Source organism: Monodelphis domestica, chromosome 2 (genome assembly GCF_027887165.1).
Source record: "Monodelphis domestica isolate mMonDom1 chromosome 2, mMonDom1.pri, whole genome shotgun sequence".
In the NCBI taxonomy this organism is placed as follows: domain Eukaryota; kingdom Metazoa; phylum Chordata; class Mammalia; order Didelphimorphia; family Didelphidae; genus Monodelphis; species Monodelphis domestica.
The window spans coordinates 431,324,752-431,349,300 of NC_077228.1; the positions used below are offsets into that span (position 1 = coordinate 431,324,752).

General features: G+C 36.7%; 1 protein-coding gene across 4 annotated transcripts in view; it reads left to right on the forward strand.

Moving 5' to 3' along the window:
* Window positions 1-24,549, forward strand: part of CCDC170 (coiled-coil domain containing 170) — a 171,754-nt gene that overhangs the window by 59,066 nt on the left and 88,139 nt on the right. For all 4 annotated transcript variants that reach the window (XM_056818943.1, XM_056818942.1, XM_007484753.3 and 1 more), the window contains exons 2-5: window positions 9,340-9,474; window positions 12,318-12,574; window positions 17,002-17,146; window positions 19,217-19,402. In XM_056818943.1, the coding sequence (XP_056674921.1) occupies window positions 9,340-9,474; window positions 12,318-12,574; window positions 17,002-17,146; window positions 19,217-19,402 (723 nt within the window). The remainder of the gene's footprint in view (window positions 1-9,339; window positions 9,475-12,317; window positions 12,575-17,001; window positions 17,147-19,216; window positions 19,403-24,549) is intronic.

The following is a 24,549-nucleotide window of genomic DNA, read 5'->3' on the forward strand; positions in this document are numbered from 1 at the left end:
AAAGTAGAGCAAGAAAGAGGGTGAGGGAAGTATGGGGTAGAGGTAGTTAGGAAGAGGCTTGGAAGCTTTCTTCCAGGAAAGATAAGTTTATTAGACCAGCCCATTGTCCCAGGAGCAGAGTCTTCCCTGTGGAGTAAGGTGATCAGTAGGTAGATAGCATGGTGCGGATATGGCTTTGTCTACCTGAAAAAATACAGAGCCACCAAAGTAATTATAATAAAAAGTCTTTCATTGGGGGCAAGGAGATTATAATCTTGAAAACCACACAAAGCTACCACTGGAACTTCCATTGAACTGTTGAAAAGGAGGTGATTAAATATTTCTTTTTTAAAGGAAGGGAGTGGACAAAAGCTAGGTCTCTTGAGTTCACAAAAGCTTGGGAAAGACAAAATAGTGAGAGGTTGGGGTGGCCATGGCCTAGGTCTCTAGTTCTGCAGATTTGATCGTTCTCTTTCAAATCCAGTCCAGTAGTTTCTGGGAACTAGGCAAGACATATTCATAATCAATTCAGAGTCATTATCTGCCTTTTGATTGTTTTGTTGTAACACTCCTTGGGAAAGCCAATAAGGGGATTATCTGAAAATGAAGTCACCAACTCTCTGATTTATATATTTAGTCATATTCTTTTTCCTAAACAACAGTAATCCCTTTCCAACTGGCAATTTCCAACAGACAGACTTGATGTCCTTTAGGCATCCCAAATTCAACATGTCTAAAACAGAACTCATTTGTCTTTCTTCACAAACTTGCTATTCTTCTAAACTTCCCTATTTCTGTTGAAGGTATTGTCAGCTTCTAGTCACCCAAGCTTGTCATCTTGGCATTATCCTTGACTCTGTATTGTCCCTCACCAGAGATTGTAATTAGTTGCCAAATCTTGTTCCTAGCTTCCTAATGTCTCTATATTCAGAAGGTTATCCTGCTCTCTAGGCCCATATCAACTCTTAATTAGACTATTGCTATAACTTCCTGATTGGTCTCCCTGTCTGAAGGCTTGCTTAACTGCAGTCCTTCCTCTGTGCAGCTGCTAAAGTTCTCTTAAAGTACAGGTCTGATCATGCTCCTCTTGTTCAATAAACTCCTATAATTCTCTATTCTTTTTCAGTTCAAATATTAAGTGTGGTTGCTTTTTAAGTCTTTCTCATGACCATAAACAAACTCTTTGCCTTTTAAAGAGCCATGCCCACACCCTACCTTTTTGGCCTTCCTACCCTCTATGGTCTAACTTGACTTGTGCTTCTTTGTGTTCTTTACATATTCTATCTCCTGCCTCTGTGCCTTGGCATTTGTGGTTCCCCAGACCCCCCTTTCTGCCTTTTGGATTCCTTTTTCCTTAAAAACTCCAAAAATTTGGGGGCAGCTGGGTGGCTCAGTGGTTTGAGAGCCAGGCCCAGAGACAGGAGGTCTTGGGTCCAAATCTGGCCTCAGACACTTCCTAGCTGTGTGACCATGAGCAAGTCACCTGACCCCCCCTTGCCTTTAAAAACAAAACAAAACAAAACAAACTCCCAAAATATCCAAGTAAGCTAGCACCATTCCTGGCTCTTTGGACTTTCTGTTGTGCCATTGGTCCTCATCATGAAAGTTCACTTAATCCTTGAACTTCTCAAAATGGAAATAATGCCCATAACACATGTAGCCATTTCCTTTGAGTGGTTGGCTTTTCCCAGAATCTCCATTTTAAGGCAAATATGCAGATAAGTCATATTTCTATCTTTATTTCTCCCTAGACTTCACTCCTGACTCAGGATCTCTTGAATTTTAAAATCTCCATCTTGGTCTAGCACCCAAAATTGTGCATACCCACACTACACGGGCATATGCTAGTCAATGACAAATCAGAAATAACTAACTGCCCACCTGGGCTGTCCTAAGCCAAGCTTGAGCCACCATTGGCACTTGTGAGGCACAGGAAGTGATGGAGAGAGCAGCCTCGGGAATTCGCTCACTTCCTGTGGACAGGGCTAGACGCCAGTTCGTGTTAGGAGCTTGAACAGGGAGGAGGCCTGCAGACAGCTTCCCTTCAGATTGGTCACATGAGTCAAGGACTGATTCCTTCCACTTTGGCCCTTTGGGCCTAATCTCCCTCTGCCTTGGTCAGAGGTTGAGTAACCCCTTTCCCTTTTCTCCTCCCTCCTTCTCTCCCTCTCCTTTTCCCTACTCCCATTGTGATTAAATCTCCATAAACTCCATTCTGACTTGAGTGTTTCATTTTAGGAATTTCATAAGTAAATTCCTTGGCGGCCATAGTTCAATATTATAATAATCTTAAAAGGTGACATTTTCACTACAACAGTCGCGTTTTCAAAATCTTTTTAGGTGTTGTCATCCCCTATTAAAATGTAAGCCCCTTGAAGATGGTGACTATCCTTCTTTCTGATTGTATTTGTATTCCTAGTGCTTAGCATAATGCTTGGTAATAGTAGGAACTTAATAAATACTTGTTGATTTGAGTTGAAAAACTTGACTCAAATGCCAAATTCTCCATGCTGCCTTTCCTCCCAAGTGTCAAGTGACCGCACCCTCCCTGGCCACCATCATATTTATTTCACATATACAGTTGTCCCTCACTCTATCAAGGTTCAATTATCGTGGCTTCCCTGTATCCAGGGTTTAAAAAAAAAATCTGTATGGCAGAGTTACATTTATCGTGGCACACTATTGTCTGATGGAATGAAAGGCAACCAACCACCCAACTGTGTTCTGTATCCTGGGTGTTGATTGGCTCAGTGACTGTAGGTTAATAAGAGTGAGTGTGGAAAAGGTTTATAGGTGTGGGAAGGGTTAATAAAGCTTTAAACTATATATAAATAATAAAATAAATATAACACCACTACTTTGTGGATTTTCACCTATTGCAGAAGTCTCTGGAGAGTAACTCCAGGGTCAGGGTCAGGGATCACTGTATTTTGTATGTACTTATTTAGGAATATGTTCTTCCCTGTTCCTTGACTTGAAAGTGATTACCTTTTATTCGTATGGAAAGAAAGGGTTACTTCTGATTTGTGCTGAACAACTATTAGAACCCTGTTCACATAGGCAGAGAATTAATACTTAAAAAACAATTAATGATGATGAGGAAACATAAGCTAGTAGGAAGAGTTACTATCTTTTTCTGTCTAGAAAGTGAAGCCTTTAAGGAAATTTTTGTGGTTTTAAAGAACAGATTTTCTGAATGAATTTTGGGAATAAAAGTTGAGCAAAAAAGACTGTTGTTTCAATTACCCACAAAAGATCTGCAAATGTTGGACCTATTTTCGAAAATGTAGCCATAGTGGTTAGGGTAGGAATAAAATGTCTCTTTTTGCTATTGAGTGAGGTAGCACAGGGTGTGGTTAAATCTTATCTATTTTCTGTGCAAGAGTACATACTTACCACCCTCTTTGAATGGCAAATATAAATAGTTACTAAGCTTATAGAAAGATTTGTTTTGGGGGCTTTGTAATTGAAACACAGTGGCCATGACAACTCCCACTGGAAAGTTTGAGGGCTGTCAGGTGATTTCAGCAGCTGAATGAGTCTATCCCCAAACAAGTTTAACTGGTATTTCCCTTAAATATATTATAGATAATCCAGACAATCCTTCCTTATTAGACTTTCAGGTCCAGAAAAAATGAATTGCCTTTTGATGAAGCATCTTTCACAAAGAATAAACTATACTGAAAACCTAATGGGTGTGGTTTTAAGTACTTGCATAAGCACTTAAAAAACTTAAAAATACCCCCACCCCCTCTAAGACTTATTCTTGACAAAAGCAGGAATTTTTTCTTTCTCTTTTTGTTGGGGGGAACCTAGTACTGTAATGGAGAAAAGGTTTGGGGTTGGTAAAAGGAAACAGGATCTTAGAGTGACAGCTGATGTTTAGTCTAGATCAGAGAGAGGAGAGGGAATTTGAAGATTCTCACCTTTCAGCCTTCCCTTCTCAGCTATGGCTGCTCTCCCAGTTTTGCTCTAGTCCCTCTTGTTCCCCCTCCTCCACTACTGTAGACTAAAGGGTTTCTTCTTAGGAAGATGTCTCTCCCCTTGATCTGTTCACTCACACTTGATTCAAAGCTTGGGGAAAAGATAACTACTTGAATGTCAATTAACTCAATCAGGGTAATACAAAGGAATAGCTGACAGGGAAAGAATGGGAAAAGAAAGTGGGGAAAAGGGGGTCCCTTTCTCTAGCTAAATCCCTTTTCCCTCTCTCCTCAAGTTTGTGTGTGTGTGTATGGGAACTCAGGCTTTGGCAACTTGAGCCCCCTGAGAGATAGTCAGGTTGACTGACCCTGGGTTTGGCCCCTTGGCCACGGTTCAGACCCAGGGCAACAGGAGCTGAGGTAAAGTCTGACAGAGACTCCAAATGTCTCAAGTTTCTCTTCAGTAGTCTTTTCAACTGGGAAATGTTGGGGGGAAGGATTTCTAGTCACAAGCAGGAAAAAAGTGGGTAACTCTCAGGAGAAAATCTTATCCAGCACTCTCTCTCCAGCTTCTCCAAACGGAGAGACCAATTTCTGCTCCTCAAGATTCCAGCCTCCTAGGGCCTTTCCCCCATCAAAGTGATCAGATCCACACACTCTTCAGCCTGGCACTTTTCCCCTAGTGCCAACCTCAGTACAGTACTTATACTCAATAGGGGTCTAATAAAAACTTATTGACATCAATTCAATAGAGTGGGAGTGAATGGGTTATGAAATAGGATAGTAAAAGACCTTAGGTAATTCATTATTGATGAGATAATCTTTGACTTCTAAGTCAGCCACCAGATCATTTAAAAATATTTATTTTAATTTTAAAAATAATTTTCCACATAAGTTTTCTGAAATTATAAGACTCAAATCATATCCCTCCCTTCTTCCCTTCCTGCTCCCAGAGCTGGTAAGCAATTCAATCTGGGTTATATGTGTTTTATCATTGTTAAGTGAATAATCTTATAAAACCAAAACCCCCAAAACAATACACTGAAATAAACAAGAGATAAATCATATGCTTTCATCTGCACTCCAATTCCAACAGTTCTTTCTCTGGAGGTGGAAGCATTGTTTTTCATAAGCCCCTCAGAATTGTTCTGGATTGTTGAATTGCTATTAGTAGCCAAGTCTCTCACATCTGATTGTTCCTCAATATTGCAGTTACTGCGCGCAATGTTTTCCTGGTTCTGCTCATTTCATTTTGCATCAGTTCATGTAGGTCTTTCTAGCTTTTTCTGAAATCATCCTTATAGCACATTTGTATTCCATCAGTATCATATACCATACTTAGTCTAGCCATTCTCCAATTTATGGACATCCCTTTAATTTCCAGTTCTTTGCCACCACAAAAAGAGCAGCTATAAATATTTTTGTACAAGCAGGTCCTTTTCCATTTTCACCAGGTCACTTTGATGATAACATAAATACTTTATTTGGTAGTCAAAAAGATGAATTTATAGTCTTATTCTAGTTTATACATAACAGAGATTAACTATGCTTTCTAACACAACACTATAGCTCATTTGACTTTCCCGTCCCTTTTTTCTTTCCTGCGTCCAAGCTGCATTAGTCTAGCAGAGGCTATTATAAGCATTTAAAATTGGGTAGAAGTCCTAATGGTACTATTCCTACCACAAGGTTTTGTCATGTGAATCTTATGGCAATATTCTGTACTGAATTTAACTGCTTGTGACAGCAACATAATCCTATAATTAAATAACATTTTTTTCTTTCCTTTTCTTTTAAAAAACCCTTATCTTCTGTCTTGGACTAGATACTGAGTATCAGTTGCAGGGCAGATAATAAGGGCTAGGCAACTGGAGTTAAGTGACTTGCCCAGGATCACACAGCTAGGGTAAATAGTGTTTTTCCATGTATGCCTTAAAAAAAATCCCATGATTTTTATACTATGTTAAAATGTAAATAGTGAAATTAACAACAATGTTTTTTGACTTTCAATTGTGGCCAGAGTGATGGTCCAAATCTCACTTTTCACACAGAACTTATCTATATGACTTTGAGAAAGGCACTTAGGCTTTCTAGAACTCAAATTCCTTATTTGGAAAATGAGGAAGTAAGGCTAGCCTTTGAGGTCTCTTTTAGCTCTATATCATCCATTTTTAACCTTTTTAATGTCATGGATATCTTTGATAGTCTGGTGAAGCCCATAGATTCCTTTTCAGAATAGCGGTTTTAAATAATTGAAGAAAATGCTCATATATAATTATTTTTTCCTGATCTGGGTTCACAGATCTCCTGAAATCTGTTCATGAGGACATTAATTTAAGAACCTCTGATTAGATCTGTGATTCTATTATATAGACAATGTGGTGAAAGAGTTACAAGGGAAGAGCAGGAATAATCCTTGTTTTATAATTAGGGGAATGCCAGAAACTCCATTTCTTAACACCTGGCATTTTCACTTGTTGTCTGTGGTATTTGGAACTCTCTCCTCATCCCTACACCCTAACTTTCCTGGCTTCCTTCAAGTCTCAGATAAAACTATACTTTTTACAAGAAGCCTTTCTGGATCTCTCTTAATGCTAGTCCCTTTTGGGTGGTGATTTTCTCCAATTAGTTTATTTCATATCTTATTTGTACATGATTGTTTGCATATTGCCTCTCCCATTAGCTCCTTGAGAGCAAGAACTGTCTTTTGCCTTTCTTTGTAGCCCTAGTGCTTAGCAAAGTGCCTAGCATATAGTAGATGCTTAATAAATGTTTGCAACTTTACTTGTAGGAGAGCTGGACCCTCTGGGTAGGAAGGGTTGCTTTTGCTATAAGAAATGATATCAATCAGAAGAGATAAATAGTGATAGAATTTGTTCATCAGTGAGGAATGAGTTAAGAAAGGTTGTCAATATCCCTTGAGATTTGGCATCAGGGTGGGGTCTTCATCAGGGGGAAGAGGTTAGGGATAGAACTATTAGAATGGTGTTTCACCCCTTTTCCTGAAATCAGGAGACTTGCACCATAAAGAATGGTGTCTCTCCTTTCTTCCCCAAGGCAGGGGGAAACCTGACTTGATGAACTAGTATTTTTCCACTTCCCCCCAAGACAGTAGAAAGTAGCAGACCATGTAAGAGAATGTTTTATAGTAGTAATCATATAATTCTTGTTTATTTCTTGTGGTCCTAGATATTTTATATTTTCTTTAGTTTTTTTTAGTGGATTTTTTTTTCTGTCTTAAAGTATTTTTCATTGTCTCTGTTCCCTGTTCCCTATTCCCTATTTTCTTTAATTTAATCAACTGGACTGGGGAGAAGTCAATTGAACAGGGGTATGAAATTGTACACTTGGGTTTAAAGAAGTCACTTTCAGGGATAGCTAGGTGGCATAGTGGATAGAGTGCCAGTCCTAGAGTTGGGAGGATCTGGTTTCAAATCTAGCCTCAGAGACTTCTTGGCTGTATGACCCTGCTCAAGTCATTTAACTCTAGTCAGTTTTACAAGTATCAGATGGGAGAGGTATAGTTAGAGAATAGTTCATGTGAAAAAGGTCAAAGGATTTTAGTTGATCAATGGCTCAATATGTGTTAACAGTGAAACATGGCAGCTAATAATAATTAATATTCTCTTGGACTGTATTGAGAGGTAGAATGAGAGATGGACTTATTTCTTCTGTTCTAGTCATTCTAGCCAGTCCATTTCTTAAGTACTGTGCTGCTACATTTTCAGAAGGACTTTGAATAAGCTGGAAAATACCCAGAAAAAGTAAGTAGGATAGTGAGGGACCTTAATATTATATCATAGGGGGCATTGATTAATTCAAATGGGGATAGTTAGCCTGGAGAAGACTTAGGGGACTTCATTCCTTTTTTTTGTTTGTTTTTTAAAAGATATTTTATAAAACAAGGATTAGACTATGCTGCTTGAATAGGTGGAAACATCAGAAAGAGACTTAGACTTTATATAAGGACAAAAACTACTTAATTGAAACTCCCCAAATGGAACCATCCAAGCCTGGATGCCTGTTTGGTGGGGATATTGTAAAGGAGATTCTTGTTCAGGTACAGATCAGATGGGATCAGCTCTGAGGTCTCTTTCTACTCTGTGATTCTGCGAATCAGTATAAGAGTATGTGGCTTTTGGCAGACCCACTCTGAGAAGGACAGAAGGGGCATAGTTAAGGGAGCAGCTGGGGGGCTCAGTGATTTGAGAACTAGGTCCAGAGATGGGAGGTCCTGGGTTCAAATCTGGCCTAGATGTGTGACCCTGAGCAAGTCACTTAATCCCCATTGGCTAGCCCTTACCTCTCTTCTTCCTTGGAACCAATACCCAGTATTGATTCTAAGATGGAAAGTAAGGGTTTAAAAAAAAAGAAGGGGCATAGTTAGGAAGAATGAAGATAGAATTAGGAGAATGGGCCATCTGAAGGCTTAGTAATGGCAGTTGATAAAAAGTAAGCAGATTTAATAATAATGGTGATCTTTCACATTTCTATCAAGGCAACAAACATGTAAAGCATTTGGTATGTGCCAGATGTTGTTTTAAGTGCTGGGAATACAAATACAGGCATCTGGCATGAGGAGCTAGCAGTCCACTGGTATAGGGAATTCCGTGGGGAGAAAACTCTCTTAACCACTTCTGGTTGTCTCTTTCTCTGCAATTCTAATCTTCGAGAGTTGCTTAGATCACTAAGAGTTTAACTGTCTTGCCCAGGAACACCTTGCCAATATGTGCACTAGTGGGACTTGACTCCATGTTTTCCTGACTCCGAGGCTGACTAGCCCTTTTCCCACCTTGTTTCTTGAGGTTTGCAAAGCAATTTGAGTCTTTTATCTAGTATTGATTTGCTTGGCTACTCTGTAGAACATGAGGCAGTATAAAAGAGAGATCTGATTTCATTTGGGAGCAGGTAGGTGGTGCAGTGGGAGAAAATGCCAGATCTGGAGTCAGATAGACTTATCTTCATGGATTCAAATGCAGCTTCAGACACTATCTGTGTGACCCTGCACAATTCACTTAAATGTCTTTGCCTCAGTTTCCTCTTCTGTAAAACAAACTGGAGAAGGTAATGGCAAACCATTCTAATGTCTTTGCAAAGAAAACCCCAAATGGAGCCATAAAGAGCCAGACACGACTGAAACAACCAAACAGCAAAACAAAACAAAAGACTTCATTTTGGGATGGGGGAAATCCTACTGTAGAAAGGGACCTAAGAATTCATCCATTGAATCAACATCCTAAAAGATATAACTAAAAGTTTTCATCTGTTTTGAAAAGACATTAGAATCTCCTTTAGCTTTCAGAAAATGGGAATGACAGAATCTGAATAGTATATGATGACACATTTGGAATACAAGAATATTTGAAATTTTATTAGGCATTACTCCCTGTGGAGGAAGTATTGTCTGGCACACTTCTCTGTTTTTGTTTTTTTTTAGGGGGAGACTCTCCAGGATCATCTTTTGGATGTCCCTGTCACTCGGGAGCAACTAAACCACTACCGGAAAGTGGCAGAAAGTGCCCGCAGTGAGCTCGCTGCATCTCTGGTCAAATTCGAATGTGTTCAGTCTGAGGTAAGGTTTCTCTTTTTTTCACTTTTAATTTAATTGTGCTGATGCAATTCTTGTGAACAGCAATTTACCACACATGTTATTGAGAAAGCAGACCCTTAATTCCTCTGTAGCAAAGGAGAAGTAGGTGGTAACAGAACTGCAGATGTCTATGGCTTGGTGAGAGGGTATCTCTTAATGCCACATAATGACTAGCTAACTGGCTCTCTCTGTTCACCATATTGTGATTGCAATGTAGCATTTCTTAGTAGTCAGAGCATAATGCTTTTGCCTAATAACACAAGCCCTATGTCAGCTCTGGGGAGTACTAAGGATCCTATTTTGAGATTAGAATGAGCTCAGGAAGCTTGCAATCTTTCTATACACATCTTCTTTTGTTCTGAACTGACATGTAGATTTGGAAGTCCCTCCTGATTTCTTTTTCCTTAGTGATGCTGAATCCTGTGCATTCTGCAAAAAGTTCTGGGAAAAAATCCCTCTGAGATGAATGGAATCCATGATTATATGTGGATATATTTATTTTTTAATTAAATAATTAAATTAATAGAAAAATAAATATTTATATTTATCTGCTGTAAACCTTAAAATTTCTTAGACTTATAAATGTTGGAAATTTCACCATTGGGAAATTTCATACTTGAAAAATTTCTTACTGATAGTCTATTGGAATGTGAACCCTATTGGCATGGGAGGTTCCTTCTCCTCCCTTCTTAAGATTACTTTAGGACAGAAACCTTTTGCTGAACAATGGAAAGGGCTGCAGCATAGATCAAAATTTAATTATTCCAATCTCCACCCTACTCAGGGTAACAGGATTTAGGAAGGGCTGTAGCAAAGGATCAAGATTTAATTATTTGAGAATATGACCTTCAACAGACATGTGCAAAGCCACAGACCTCTGGGTGGTCCTGGGTTAAGGTAGAGCCACCATTGGCACAGGGAAGACATGGACAGTGATTGGTAGATGTGAGAACTGAGGGGAGGGAACTTGGATGTTTTCCTTAAAGATAGCAGGGTCTGAGGACTGGGGGGTGGTTGGAGAGTTTTTGCTCTGAGAGGTTGTGCTCTGAGAAGCTTGCTCTGAAGGAAGCTGGAGGTGGAGGCCCCTGAGACTGTTTCTTCATTTTGGTCACGTGAGTGATAGGGACTGATCTCTTTCCTTTGCCTCAGCTATCTAAGGGCTAGGGCCTTTTGGCCCAGCCTAAACAGAGGGGGTATTTAAGCCCTATTCCCTTCTCTCTCTCTCTCTCTCTCTCTCTAATACTTTTCTTCCTCCTGTTTGTAATTAAACTCCATAAAAGGTTGACTGCTGACTTGAGTTTTCATTAAGGAATTACATAGCTGAATTCCTTGGCGACCTTAAATTAATATATATCAGTCTTTTAAAGTGATTTCCTTGTCACACTGCCACCTGGAAATCCAGAACTCCTTGTTCATGTTTGTAGTGGGTCATATCACAGAGAGTGTATCATAGATGAAGAGCTGGGAGAAACCTTTATTAGTTCAATCCCTGTCATTTTTACAGTTAGGGAAACTGAGGTCCAAAGAGGGTAAGTTATCCAAGCTTAAACAGTTAGTGAGGTGAGTGGCAGCTTCAGGATTTAACCCCAAATTCTGCTTCTCAATTCCAGTGATCTATGTTACATTGCCGTTTAAATTCTAAAAGGGATTCAGTTATTCTGAAGATCTTCCTTGATCTCAAAGTACCACACGGCATGAGAATCAGTAGTTCCTTCAATAATAATAATAACTTATTAATTATAATAAAAAACATTTATATAACATTTATCACATTCCAGGCCCCAAGTAACGTTTCATAGTCATTATCTCATTTGGTTTTCCCAACAACCCTGGAAGACAAGTACTCTTATTTCCATTTCACAGATGAGTTAACTGAGGTAAACAGAAGTTAAGTGACTTAACCAGGGCGGATCAGCTAGTAAGGATATGAGGCCAGATTTGAAATTTGCAGTCTTGACTCTTGTTCCAGAATTCTATCCATTTTGCCTCCTAGCTGCTCTTTAATTTCATAGCAATGACCTGGGAGGTAACTCACTGTGACTGCAAGGCTGCTAGATCATTGAGTTAACTGGAGTATGACTGATGAAGTTGTAGCATTGGTGGTAGAAAAGTGATATCCTAGAGGAGTGGTTTAGAAAGTCTCTTGTATATTGTATCCTGGGATCATTGCTTCACCAGTGTTCATAATCACACTGTCTTAGATTTTCAGTGTTCTGTAAAATTTATTCTCAATGTAGTTTGTAGAGAGTTTCCTTTGATTTTGGTTGTTATTTTTTAAAGTCTATATTACTTTCTCTCTCTCATTTATACTTTTTCTAAAAATCCAGAAAGTAAACAAGGAGACACGGTTTGAATGGTGAATAGTTGATTTATGTGTGTGTGTGTGTGTGTGTGTGTGTGTGTGTGTGTGTGTGTGTGTAGAAGATAGATATCTAGAATGAGGACATCACAAACAACTTAACATCTTTGTTTCTCATTTCATTTTAAAAAACAGTATGTAGCAATACTAACAATGCAATACAGATTTTGGAAATGGGTGCACAATTGCAAAATGAACCACAAATGTCTTTAGAGAGGGAATAAATCACCTCAAGAAGTTGCGTAAGTGATGTTTGGAAGGGCTGAATAAATAACTTTATTTAGATATCATCTTTCTTCTTGATATTTCATATTCAGATATAGAAGATAATTCAATTAAAAAAGTAAGTACTGATAGGAGAGAATAATGTAAATATTGTTAAAATGATGATACCGCAATACTTATTGGCTTCTTAAATTCAATTCACTAAGTTTCTCAGTTTCTTCTTTTTTTACTTCTTTGTTAGCTTCTGGATCTCCGGTCTAAGATGTTTTCTAAAGAAGTCTCATGCCAAGAGTTGAAGGCTGAAATGGAGAGTTATAAAGAAAATAATGCAAGACAGTCTTCTCTTCTCATATCATTGAGAGACAGGGTTCAGGAGACAGAGAAGGAATCTGTAGCACTTGCCACATCTAAAATGAGAACAGAAATAACAGTTCATGCTGTGACCCAGGAGAACCAGGATTTGAAGAAGAAAATCACAGACTTAGAAGCTAAGTTAAAGTAAGCAAGTTAAAATCAGATGTCATGTCATTTGATCCTAATTCACCAGGCTATGGGTGATTGTGATGGGCATTTTATCCTTTTTGTGGAATTATAACTCAACCTTCAAAAGTCTTTTGATCTTAAATGCTTTTATAATCCTATAAAAAATTTACAAGTCCTTTCTTCTTATATGCCAACAACAACCTCAACAAATATAGTATTCTTCAGGATTCATTCAAAATGGATTCACATTTTGGAATTTTTATTTGGAACAATAATTTAAACCATTGAGTTGAAGATATGGTTAGAAGACAATAGTCATTCACAAACCTTTTCAGACAGATGGATCATGACCTAGAATATTCTGGTATATTTCTCAAGGTATCCCAATGTAGTAGAAGGAGGATTGGATTTGGAATAAGGAGAGTTGAGTAGGAGCCTCCCTATGGGCATATACTTAGTAAAGTATACCTAGTAAACTAGGCAAATCACTTAATTCCTCTAGATGCTTTAGTTTCCTCACTTATACTTTTTAAAAAATTCCTAGTGCCTAACACAGTATATGGCTCACAGTAGGCATTTAATAAATGTTAGTTGGTTGGTTTATAGGGATAGTAATTCTTTTTTTAATTAAAACTTTAAAAAATTATTTTAAATGTTGGTAGAAAATTTTATTTCCCCAATTATATATGTAATATATAATATATATGACAATATAATATATAATAACAATTTTCAACATACATTTTCCAAAATTATAAGATTTAGATTGTCTCCCTCTCTTCTTTCCTTCTTCTACATAGCTGGCAAGTAATTCAATCTGGGTTACAAATGTATTATCACACAACATTTTTTCCATAATACATTTTTATAAGTGCATAATCTTATAAAACCAACTCCCTAAAATATACCCCCCCAAAAACAAGTGATAAATCATATTCTTTCTACATTCCTACTCCAACAGTTTTTTCTCTGGAGGTGAATAGCATTCTTTTTCATAAGTCCCTCAAAATTGTTCTGGATTGTTGAATTGCTGTTAGTAGCCAAGTCTATCACATTTGATTGTTCCACAATATTGGTGTACAATGTTTTCCTGGTTCTGCTTATTTCACTCTGCATCAGTTCATGTAGATCTTTCCAGTTCCTTCTGAAATCATCTTGTTAATCATTCCTTAGAACACAATAATATTCCATCACCATCATATACCACAATTTATTCAGCCATTCCCCAATTAAGGGATATACAGGGATAGTAATTCTTTTGCTACATGCCTTCTAAGTATTAAAAGTACAGGATAATTGTCAGTTATAAATACCATTTTTCTGATGGTAATTGAGTATACTCATCATTTTGAATTTATTTGTAAACAGGAATCATTCAATCCTGTTGAATTCTGACAAAGGCTAATAACTGCCTCAGAACCAAGTTTGTGATTATCTTGTAAAAGGGAAAAGCTATCTAAATAGGGTATTGCTTTTGAAACATTTAAAAGACACTCTTCTTCACAAATCACATTAAAGATTTTTTGAGGCCACTAAATGGTTAATTGGATAGAGACCTAGACTTGGAGTCAGGAAGACCTGAATTTGAATCCTGCCTTAAATAGGATCAATTTTTTTCATCTGTAAAATGGGGATAGTAATAGCCCCTAACTCCCAGAGTGGGGGATGAAATGAGATAGTATGTATAAAGTACTTTCAAACTCCAAAGTGCTATATAATTTTACTATTATTTTTTATTCAATAAAATTACATTATTTTTAGTAAAGCAATCTTTAATAAATTACTATTCACTAATGCTTTGTAATTATTTATAGTAAATTAACAAAAAGAACAGGAAGATAGAGTTTGCAAATCCTTTCTCAGGATGTGAAAATAAGATTTTGGTCATAAGATATTAAGCATAGGGAAGGAATCAAAGCCTGGGAAGGTTTGCCAGTAGCCACTTAGATGGTTACTCATGCGAATGAATGGTAGGGAAAAAGAAACAAAAACAAAAACTGTTAAACCTTCCAGGATAAACTGCTTCAGAGATAGCTCTCCATCTCAATCAACTTTATTTCAGGTACCTGCTTTTATTACTATATGTAGTTTGTCCAAATATTTCAAGATTTTTACCTACCTAATTCTTAGGTACCTTCCTGGTAGAGCAGCTTAGAGGGAAAAGAGTATCTTGGGGGATATCTTGAATCTCAAAGAATGAATACAGTTCTTATAAGCTGAAAATAAGAACAACTAAATGAGCATAGCAAAGTTAATCTTTTATTGTTCTACATTTTTCAAAATGGAAATATGATATGCTTTTGAGGACATGTAATTATATGGTTTACTTCACATGGAGCACAGTGGAAGAGTTTGCACGAAAAACTAAACATGGTAAGGAGGAAAAGCAGTAATCATGATTACCATCTACTATCTGTAAAAAGTACTACCAATTACTGTAAAATGAGCCCATTTTACCATAAAAGTGCTTCTTAATGGCCTTTTAGAGTATTAGAAATGGCTACTGGTATTTCAGAATGTTTACCTGAAATTCTGAAATGAAAACTCCATACCGGAGCACAAGCTTTTGTGAGCTTGAATTTTGTTTGGCTGCCCCATCTTTATGCTTCTTGAAGACTTGTAGTTGATTGGGTCTTTGGTGTGGCTACTCTCATTTCCAAGAATTAAACATGATTGCTCCCTTTGCAAATAGAAGGAAACATTCTCTCCAGTGAGGAAAGATGACCTAAGATGATTCTTCTTGAAACATGGGAATTTAAAGATATCCTTTTCATTGATCCCACGCTTCCTCACTTCCCAATTTTCTGGCTTTCTTGACTTCTTTAAAGACTGAGCTTCAAACCTTTTCCTGGTCTCCTTCCCTGCTGGTGCTTTCCCTCTGGTATTACCTTGCCTTTTAGAGTATTAGAAATGGCCAATAGTAATTCAGAGTGTTCACCTGAAATTCTGAAACAAAAACTCCATATTCAAGAACAAGCTTATATGAATTTGAATTTTGTTTGACTGGATGTATAGATCTTGTGCCCATAAAAGATTGTTGACCATTGTCTCCCCCATTAAAATGTGAACTCCTTGATCTGAGAAGGGACAGTGTTTTTTCTTTTTTTCTGTGTCATCAGTACTTGGCAGAGTACCTGGCACCTAATAGGTGTTTCATAAATGCTTATAATAACATAATAAATAAAAGCATTTATGAAGCACCTTCTAGGTGCCAGATACTCAATTAGGCACCAAGTACAAGTACAAACAAGAAAGGTAGTCTCTGCACATAAAGGGTTTGCTTTATGATTGGGAAAGATGATACACAAAGGGGTGCTAGAAAGGAGAGTAGCTTACTTAATAGTGGTCGCAGCCAGAAAAAGCAACAGCTGCATGGACTGGGCTCCAGCAAGGTTAAAGACTGCAACTTCTGTTCCAATAAGTGGATAAGACTTCTCATAAATTAAAACATTTTCTCCTTCAGCTATTGTTTCAAAACTTTGCATATTTCCATTTGTATGGAATTTTGGTATTTTTGGGATGATACCATTATGGAATGGTATTTTGGGATGAAGAGGTATGATTTAAATTCTAGAGGAAAATTCCCTTTTCTAATGTAGTCTGTAACTGTCTTGCAACTTTGTCTTAGAGGTTGTATCTCTAGTGTTTTGAATTAAACTGAATTGTCCAGAATCACGATGCCTAGCTTGTTTTAAAAAATACTTTGATAACTATTTCAATATAATTGGTTTCATTCATAATTCTACATATTTTATTTTATTAATTTAAAAATTATTTGGAGAAGGGGTCCATAGGTATCACCAGAGAAGTGCTTGACACTTAGAATAAAGGGTCCTCTCAGGTAACTAGGGCTCTCAGGCTTTGTCTTTTCTTTGGACTTTTCTGATCCATAGGTTTGGTTTCCCCACAGATCTCACCCCTCACCTACCTAGTGATGAGTTGGGATATTAACTGCTCAGTAATGAGTATTTTATTTTAAACAAAAATTGAACCTACTCATAGTTACTACTGATTTTGGGCCTCCTTAGGACTCAAAAGAATTAGTGATGGGAGAAGGAACCTGAATCATTTTGTAACAAAGTCTAAAGAATGAGAATGAATGAAAGAAATGATTTGTGTTCTTCCTGGCTTCACATTGGGTTGTAGTCTCTAGTGAAAACACGTAATTTGTTAGGTTAAAACAAAAAAAAGTCTATTACCTAGTCCAAAAATGTATTTCTTATTCTTCATCTTGAGTCAATCACTTTTTTTTTGTCAGGAGATTGGTAGCATTCTTTATTATTGGTCTGGTTTTTTTAAATGTAAAGAACATTCTTGCAGAAGCTTCCATAAGAACCACAAACTAGCACATACAGAAATGTTTATAGTTCTCATTTTTTGCTTGAGAACAATGACTTTCTACTATTGTTAACCTTTGACATATTTGTTATTTGCCTGGTTAGGAAGTATTCAAAAGAAAATGAAGAAAGCAAGAACCAAGCAGCAAAGAACAGCAGGAAACTTGAGGAACTCTTAATCCACCTTTCTGGTTGTTTAGAAATGGACATGAAGAATGAAGAAGAATCTCAGGAGCATTTAATTTCAAAGGTGTTTTTGCAAATTTAATAAATCTACTTTCAATAGAAGTGGTAAGAAATGATGTGGGAAGGAAATTGAAATGAAATCAGGAGATCTACTCCCTAAATTTGTCACAAATCAGCGAAGTGATCTTTTTTTCATCTAAGTGATCTTGATTGTCACTTTCTAGCTTTAGACCCCATGTTCCTCATATATTAAATGAAGGAGTCAGACAACATGATTTTGAAAACTTTTTCCTGATCATTTGTCCTTAGTGGGATTGTACTGACTACTTGTTTTAAAATATATTTATAGTTGATAAATTAAATCAATAATCTATCAAACTGTGTGTATTTATTCAGTGCTTATTATGTGTTGGGCAGTGTGCTGGCACTCTTGATACAAATAAAAAGTAAAAACAATAGGTCCTTGCCTTCAAGGAAGTTATGTTCTAGTGCAGGAGATAACATGTATGTGAATATATGTATGCAAGATACACATACACACACATATATTTTGCCCTCCATCTGTTTTAAAGTGACATTACCTACCCTTCTAGTTAGAAACAAAAGCAAAGTGGGGCAATGGGTGGCTTAGTGGATAGAAAGCCAGGCTTGGAGACGGGAGGTCCTAGGTTCAAATCTAACCTCAGAAATTTCCTAGCTGTGTGACCCTGTAAGTCATTTAATCTTAATTGCCTAGCCCTTATTGCTCTTCTGCCTTGGAACAAATATGTAATATTGATTCTAAGACAGAAGGTAAGGGTTAACAAAGAAAAGAAAGAAAACAAAGGAAAAACTGATTTCAATAACATTTCATTTTGAAGTTTGAAGTTCAGGAGTATAGATAGCTTAAAGTTAGTCTGAACTTTTTATATTTAAAAAAATCTTAACATCAGATAGGAGGTGTTAAGCAAAATAGAATAACTAAAATTAAATGAAAAAATATTTCTTTTAATGAACAAATGCTCATTTGCTCTCCTTCTCAATTCCCCTTTCTATTAAAAAAAAACAAACACACCCAAATGGTTTGAGTAAATATTAATGATCCAGCAAAACAAATCCACCTATTGGTCATGCCCAAAAATATATTTCTTATTCTTCATCTTGAGTCAACCACTTTTTTTTTGGGTCAGGAAGTTGGTAGCATTCTTCATTATTGATCCTCAATAGAAATTCTGAAAAATCAAAGAAGAAATGAACAGAATTGAAAGGGAAAAAGGAAAAAAAAAAACCTTTGAATGAATAAATAAAACTAAGAGCTTTTAAAAAAATGAATTTCTAAAAAGTGACTCTTGGTGAAATAAGTTTAAAAAGTATATTCCATATGGATGAAATTGACATAGCACAAGGCATAGAGCCTTGAATTTGGAATCAGGAAGCCCTGAATTATCTGGCTGAGGTGTGTGACTCTGAGGAGGTCTGCCTCAATTTCCTCTTCCATAAATAATAATAATAACATCCCCTATCAGAGTTGTTTCAAGGATTAAATGAAATATTTGTAAAGACCTTTGCAAACCATAAAGTGTTATATAAGTGCTAGCATCACTCCTCCTCCTCCTCCTCCTCCTTCTCTTTCTACTACTACTACTATTTCTATTTCTATTACTACTACTACTGCTATTATTTCTACTACTATTACTACTACTACTACTATTTATACTACTACCACCACCACTACTACATTTGATGCTTGGAATACATGTAGTCTCTAGTTAAATATCCTCTTACAAATATTGTACATTCATTCCTCCCAGTGTTATTTCCTCTTACCTCTTTGCATTAAGAGAATCTCTATCCCTGCCATGTTGCACTCAGAGACTTGGTAAGTATGTGCTTTATTTTGCAATTTGGAAACTATCACAGTGACTTTTGCCACTATTTCCTGAAGGTCACTCCTGGATCACTATGAACTTGACTGCTTAGTAGACTCGTATCTGCAGAATTTAGAGGCTGCCTTTGAAAAGGGGATCTTTCAGGCCAATGTTGCCTTTGTCATTTTCACTGCACCGAGCAGCAAGCCCAGAGGTTGGGTAGAGATTAGCCCTTGCTCACAGAAAGCAGTGTAAAAAATTGTTCATTTTTCTGTTATTCTCTTCAGGTTAGGGAGCTGCATAAGGAAAATATACTTAAGAAAGAACAGATTGTTACTCTTGAAGAGACTATAAATGTCCATGAGATGGAGGCAAAAGCCAGCAGACAGACCATCATGCGACTGGTTTCAGAAGTAAACAAAGAACAGAAAAAAACTGCTTCCTGCATTGAAGAGAAAGAAATGTTGAACAAGGTATAATATGTGAAGTGAATGAGTGTGTGTGTATGTGCATGTGTACGTTGGCTTGACTGCTCCTGGGTCTCTCACTGGTGAAGTAGAATTGGCCTATGGAAGAGGGGTCATTGTTCAGAGAAGACTGACTGCAATGAGCACCCCCCCCCCCAATATCTCCTTAGAAATAGCTTTGGCGAGCAGCATGACGCTGATGAAAATGAATGTGCCACTTATTTCATCTGAACCAGAAATATAAATCATTGAAAAGTAAATGGCTTCTGATCAAATATACTTTTTTTTTACTGACACTGTTAGAGAAATAATATTTAATTCTAAATATTATAGGCAAAATAAATCATGGTCTCATCTAACTGATTTCTGTTTTGTCTGATCTACTTGAAAACGAGAAACATATACTGTGTTTTAACTCCTTACCTTCAGTCTTCAATTTTAAAATTTTGGTACAGAGAGTTATTTTGATCAAATCAATGACTATTTTATTTTTTAAACCTCTACCTTATGTTTTATAGTCAATACCATGTGTTGGTTTCAAGGCAGAAGAATGGTAAGGGCTAGACAATGGGGGTTAAGTGACTTGCCCAGGGTCACACAGCGAGGAAGTGTATGAGGCAAAATTTGAACCCAGTCTCTTAATCCACTGAGCTGCCTAGCTGCCCAAACTATGTATACTATTAAAATAATTAATTTCCAAAAAGCAAAAAGTAGACTGAGTTGAACATTTAAAGCAATAAAATCATAAAGAGAAAATAAAATTGTTATCAAAGGAGGTCATGTTTAAATACAGATGATTATTGAAAATGAGGAGAACTAGAGTTGGCTCTATTTTATTTCATTATTTATTTATTTATTTTTGGCTCTATTTTATGAGGGATGTTATATTTCAAAAGTTGGATGAAAGATAAAGATAGGGATATTAACAGATAATATGGGGCTAAATATTAAGGATATATCCTTTTGTTGTCTCTACTCCAAATAGTGATATTGAGTTGAGACAGGATGATCAGTGGTGACCAGAGGTTCATTTATAACAATTCAGTGATAGCTAGCTAGCATATATTAAGAGCTCACTCTATTCCAGGTATTGTGCTAAGTGCTGGGGTTGCAGACACAAGCAAGCAATGCAGTCTCTGCCCTCAAGGAACTTGTATTCTAGGAGGGAAGATAAAACCTAATGGGGAACCAGAAGGGAGGCAAAAGGGAGGCTACCCATTAATTGGCAGAGAACTAGACAGGAAGAGACAAGGCAACTGGGGGCTTGGCAAGATAAAGCAAATCCAAATCTCTCATTGCTGAAGGAGCTGGGGTAGAGCCCAAGTTATCAGACGTGACGAGGTAGAGTTAGTAGCCAGAGTAGAGCATGCTATGGAGCAGGCCAGAGAAGAACGATGGTTCATTCTTTTCTTATTATTGTTGTGAACTTACAGATAAGGACTCCAAAATGTCGGAGAATTGATGATACCCTCTGAACCAAGTAGTTGTACCTCACTTGTTACCCTTAAACTGGTTTCCACAGACCAAAGAGTGTATATGTCAACAAAGCCAACCAACATAATGCTAATTACTTTTATTTGTTAATATAATTAATTAGTAACACAAATGTTCTTTTAGTTATACAGTGTGGTTGTGAACTTCAAAAGAGTCAGGTTTGAATGTGACCCTAAAGCCAATGTGAGGATTCATGGTCCATATCCCTTGCCTCCTCTGTCTCAGCTGAGAATCTCACTTCACTGAAAAAAAAATTGAGATAATTCACCAAGAGTTCACTCTTCTTTCTTCGTTTTCATCTTGTATCAATCATATGGACTTGTTTCCCCACTATCTCCCCCATTACCCCTGTCTCTGCTAAAGGGGAAGCCCCTTTTCTTACCAAGAGAAGCCCCATCCTTGATCATATTTCCTGCACGCTCCTACCTTCCCCAGATTTCTTCCTTTATCTGATTCTCTAATTTTCTAGCTCTCTATCTACTAGCTTCTTCTTTGTTGCCTACAAACATGCTAATTTCTCCCTATCTTTAAAAAGTCTTCATTTGATCTAATTGTTTCTGTTACCATATTGTCCTATGTTCCTTCTCCCATTCTCACTAAAACTTGAGAAAGTTATTTACACTAGGTGTCTCCTCTTTTTCTCCTTTCACTAGTACCTAAAGCCTCTGTAGTCTCATTTCTTTCTTTTTCTTTTTCTTTTTTTTAAAACCCTTACCTTCCTTCTTGGAATACTGTGTATTGGCTGCAAGGCAGAAGAGTGGTAAGGGCTAGGCAATGGGGGTCAAGTGACTTGCCCAGGGTCACATAGCTGGGAAGTGTCTGAGGCCAAATTTGAACCTAGGACCTCCTGTCTCTAGGCCTGGCTCTTAATCCACTGAACTACCCAGCTGCCCCTTGTCGTCTCATTTCTTAATCCTTCATTCTCTTGAAACTGCCCATTCCAAAGTTTCCAATGATCTCTTAATTGTCAAACCAATAACCTTTCTACAGTCTTCCTTTTTGACCTCATTATAGTCTCTCATGCATTAGCCTCAACAGTTGGATACTCTTTCCTCTCTTAAATAATGACCTTACTCTAACATTACATTATAATTTTCTCTCTTAATTAATGGCATTATTCTTTCCTTGTTTGCTCCCTACCTATCTAATTGTTCCTTCACAGTGTCTCTTGCTGAATATTCAGCCAGTTCACTCATACCTGCTAACTGTAGGTGTCTTTCAAGGGTCTTGACCTGGGCTTTCTTCTCATCTCTCTCTGTATATGAGATAAGATTCACTTGTTATCTCATAAGTTCTTGTGTGTCCAATGGTTAGTTCTATATTAATGATGCTCAGATACACATATCCAGCTTTAGTCTCTCTCCTGAGCTATAGTTATTTATCACCAATTTGCCTTTTGGACATCTTGAACTGGTTGTCCCATAGTCATCTCAAATAAAATATGTTCAAAATAGAATTAATTGTAATTTAATTAAATCTTTACCTCTTCTCAAAGTTCTTCTTATTGGAGACACCATTTCCCCCCAGACACCAAGACTTACAATCTCATTGTTATCCATGAGTCTTCACTGTCATCCTACACATCCATCTGTTAAATCTTTTCATTTCTGCCTTCACATCTCTCTAATATGCTTCTTCAGGACAGACCCTTATCACATCATGGTGACTGTATTATTATAATAGCATAAAAAAGTTTTTACTGATACCTTCTAATTTCACATATTTGTAGTTATCCCAAGTATCTCTTCTCTTTCCTCTCCCAGAGACTCTTCCTATACAATAAATAATATTTTTAGAGAGGAAATCCCCCCCGCATAACACTTTGAAAAAGTCTAAAAACATATGCAATGTATAACATCTGTGGACCTCCCATATCTATGAAGAGGTATATTGGGGTTTTCCTTATATCTCTTCATTTGAATTCTTGTTCTTTATAATTTTGCTATATTTACTTTTGTGTAAATGTGTATTTCTTCTTTCCATTTACATTATTGTTGTTACTGTGTATATGTTTTCTTAGCCCTGTTAATATTACTCTGCATCTGCTCATATAGATCTTTTCATATTTCTCTCTATTCATTGAATATATAATTTCTCACAGCACAGTAATATGTACATACTACATATGTAATATATGTGTGTAGATATAAGTATACCATTCTATCATTTTCCTTTTCATTCTAGGTGCATTAATTTTGTTTCTGCAGAAGCTTTTCAATTTCAGGTAATAAAAGTGATCTATTTTTATTTTATCTTTTTTTTAAAATTTCTTTCCCATTTCTTATTTGGTTAAGAATGCTGGGCTTTAGTCCTTCTGCCTCTCACATTTATTTTTGCCTTAATTTCTCTGAGCCTTGGGTTTCTTATCTGTAAAATGAGGACAACAGAGAATTAAAAAAAAAACAAACCAGTTTATCAAATTGAACCAACCTACCACTCAAGTCTAACAGTATTTGATGCACATCTATAATTTCTAAACCCTGCCAAAAGAAAAAGGACATTAGTGCATTCTCTTATCTTCAGGGATGCTATAATTACATCGCATAGTTTTATTTAGTTTTGTTGTTTTTCCATTTACATTGTTGTAGCTTTTGTGTCTATTGTTTTGCTGGTTCTACTTACTTCATTTTATATTAGTTCACCTAATCTTACTTTTCTACATTCTTTATATTTATTGTTTCTTATAACACAAGAATATTCCATCAGATTCATTTATCCTAATTTTAAAAACCATTTTTTGATCTCTGAGCATCTAGTTTCCAGTTCTTTGCCAATACCAAAAGTGATACTACTAATTCTAGTGTACATGGGATCTTTCTTTTTAATCTCTGACTTCCTTAGTTTATATTGCTAGTGATGGGATTTTTGGATTTGAATGTTGACATTTTAATTATTTTCTTAGTATAATTTCACATGGCTTTCTAAAATGGTGGCCAAATTCACAGCTCTACTAATTCACATCCATACTCATATTGTCTATTCTATATTTTTTAAACCCTGATCTTCCATCTTAGAATCAATACTGTGTATTGGTTCTAAGGCAGAAGAGGGGTAAGGGCTAGACAGTGTAGGTGAAATGACTAGCCCTGAATCACACAGCTACGAAGTATCTGAAGCCACATTTGAACCTAGGACCTCCTGTGTCTAGACCTGGCTCTCAATCCACTGTCCCTTATTTCTATCTTTTATCATTATTTCAATTTTTTAAAAAGCAGAAACTGATCCCTTTTTACTAACAAGTAAAAGTGATATTAATTGTTTCTCTCATGGATCTCTATTCCATCCCTACATCCTTACCCCAAGTGCAGTTAATATTGATTTTTGACAGGTATTTTAGTAATGCCCTTCAATATTCATTTCAAATTCATTGCTTCAATGGATATTTGATTTCCTTAGTGTGTACATTCCTTATAGTGATAGAATCTGCATTCTCATTATTTCTTCTCATCTCTTATTCAAGACTAACTGAATATCCTCCACAGAAGATCCCCCTGAGATGATGTGGTATCCATGGACTGTCCATTGGTTATCTCTCATTGAGTGACTTACTTACTTCATTTTCTAGTCATACATTTATTAGATAACAAATACCCTTTATGCTGTTCCAATAACATGCAAATGCCTCTAGGATAAAACATTAATACCTATTTTGACTCTTT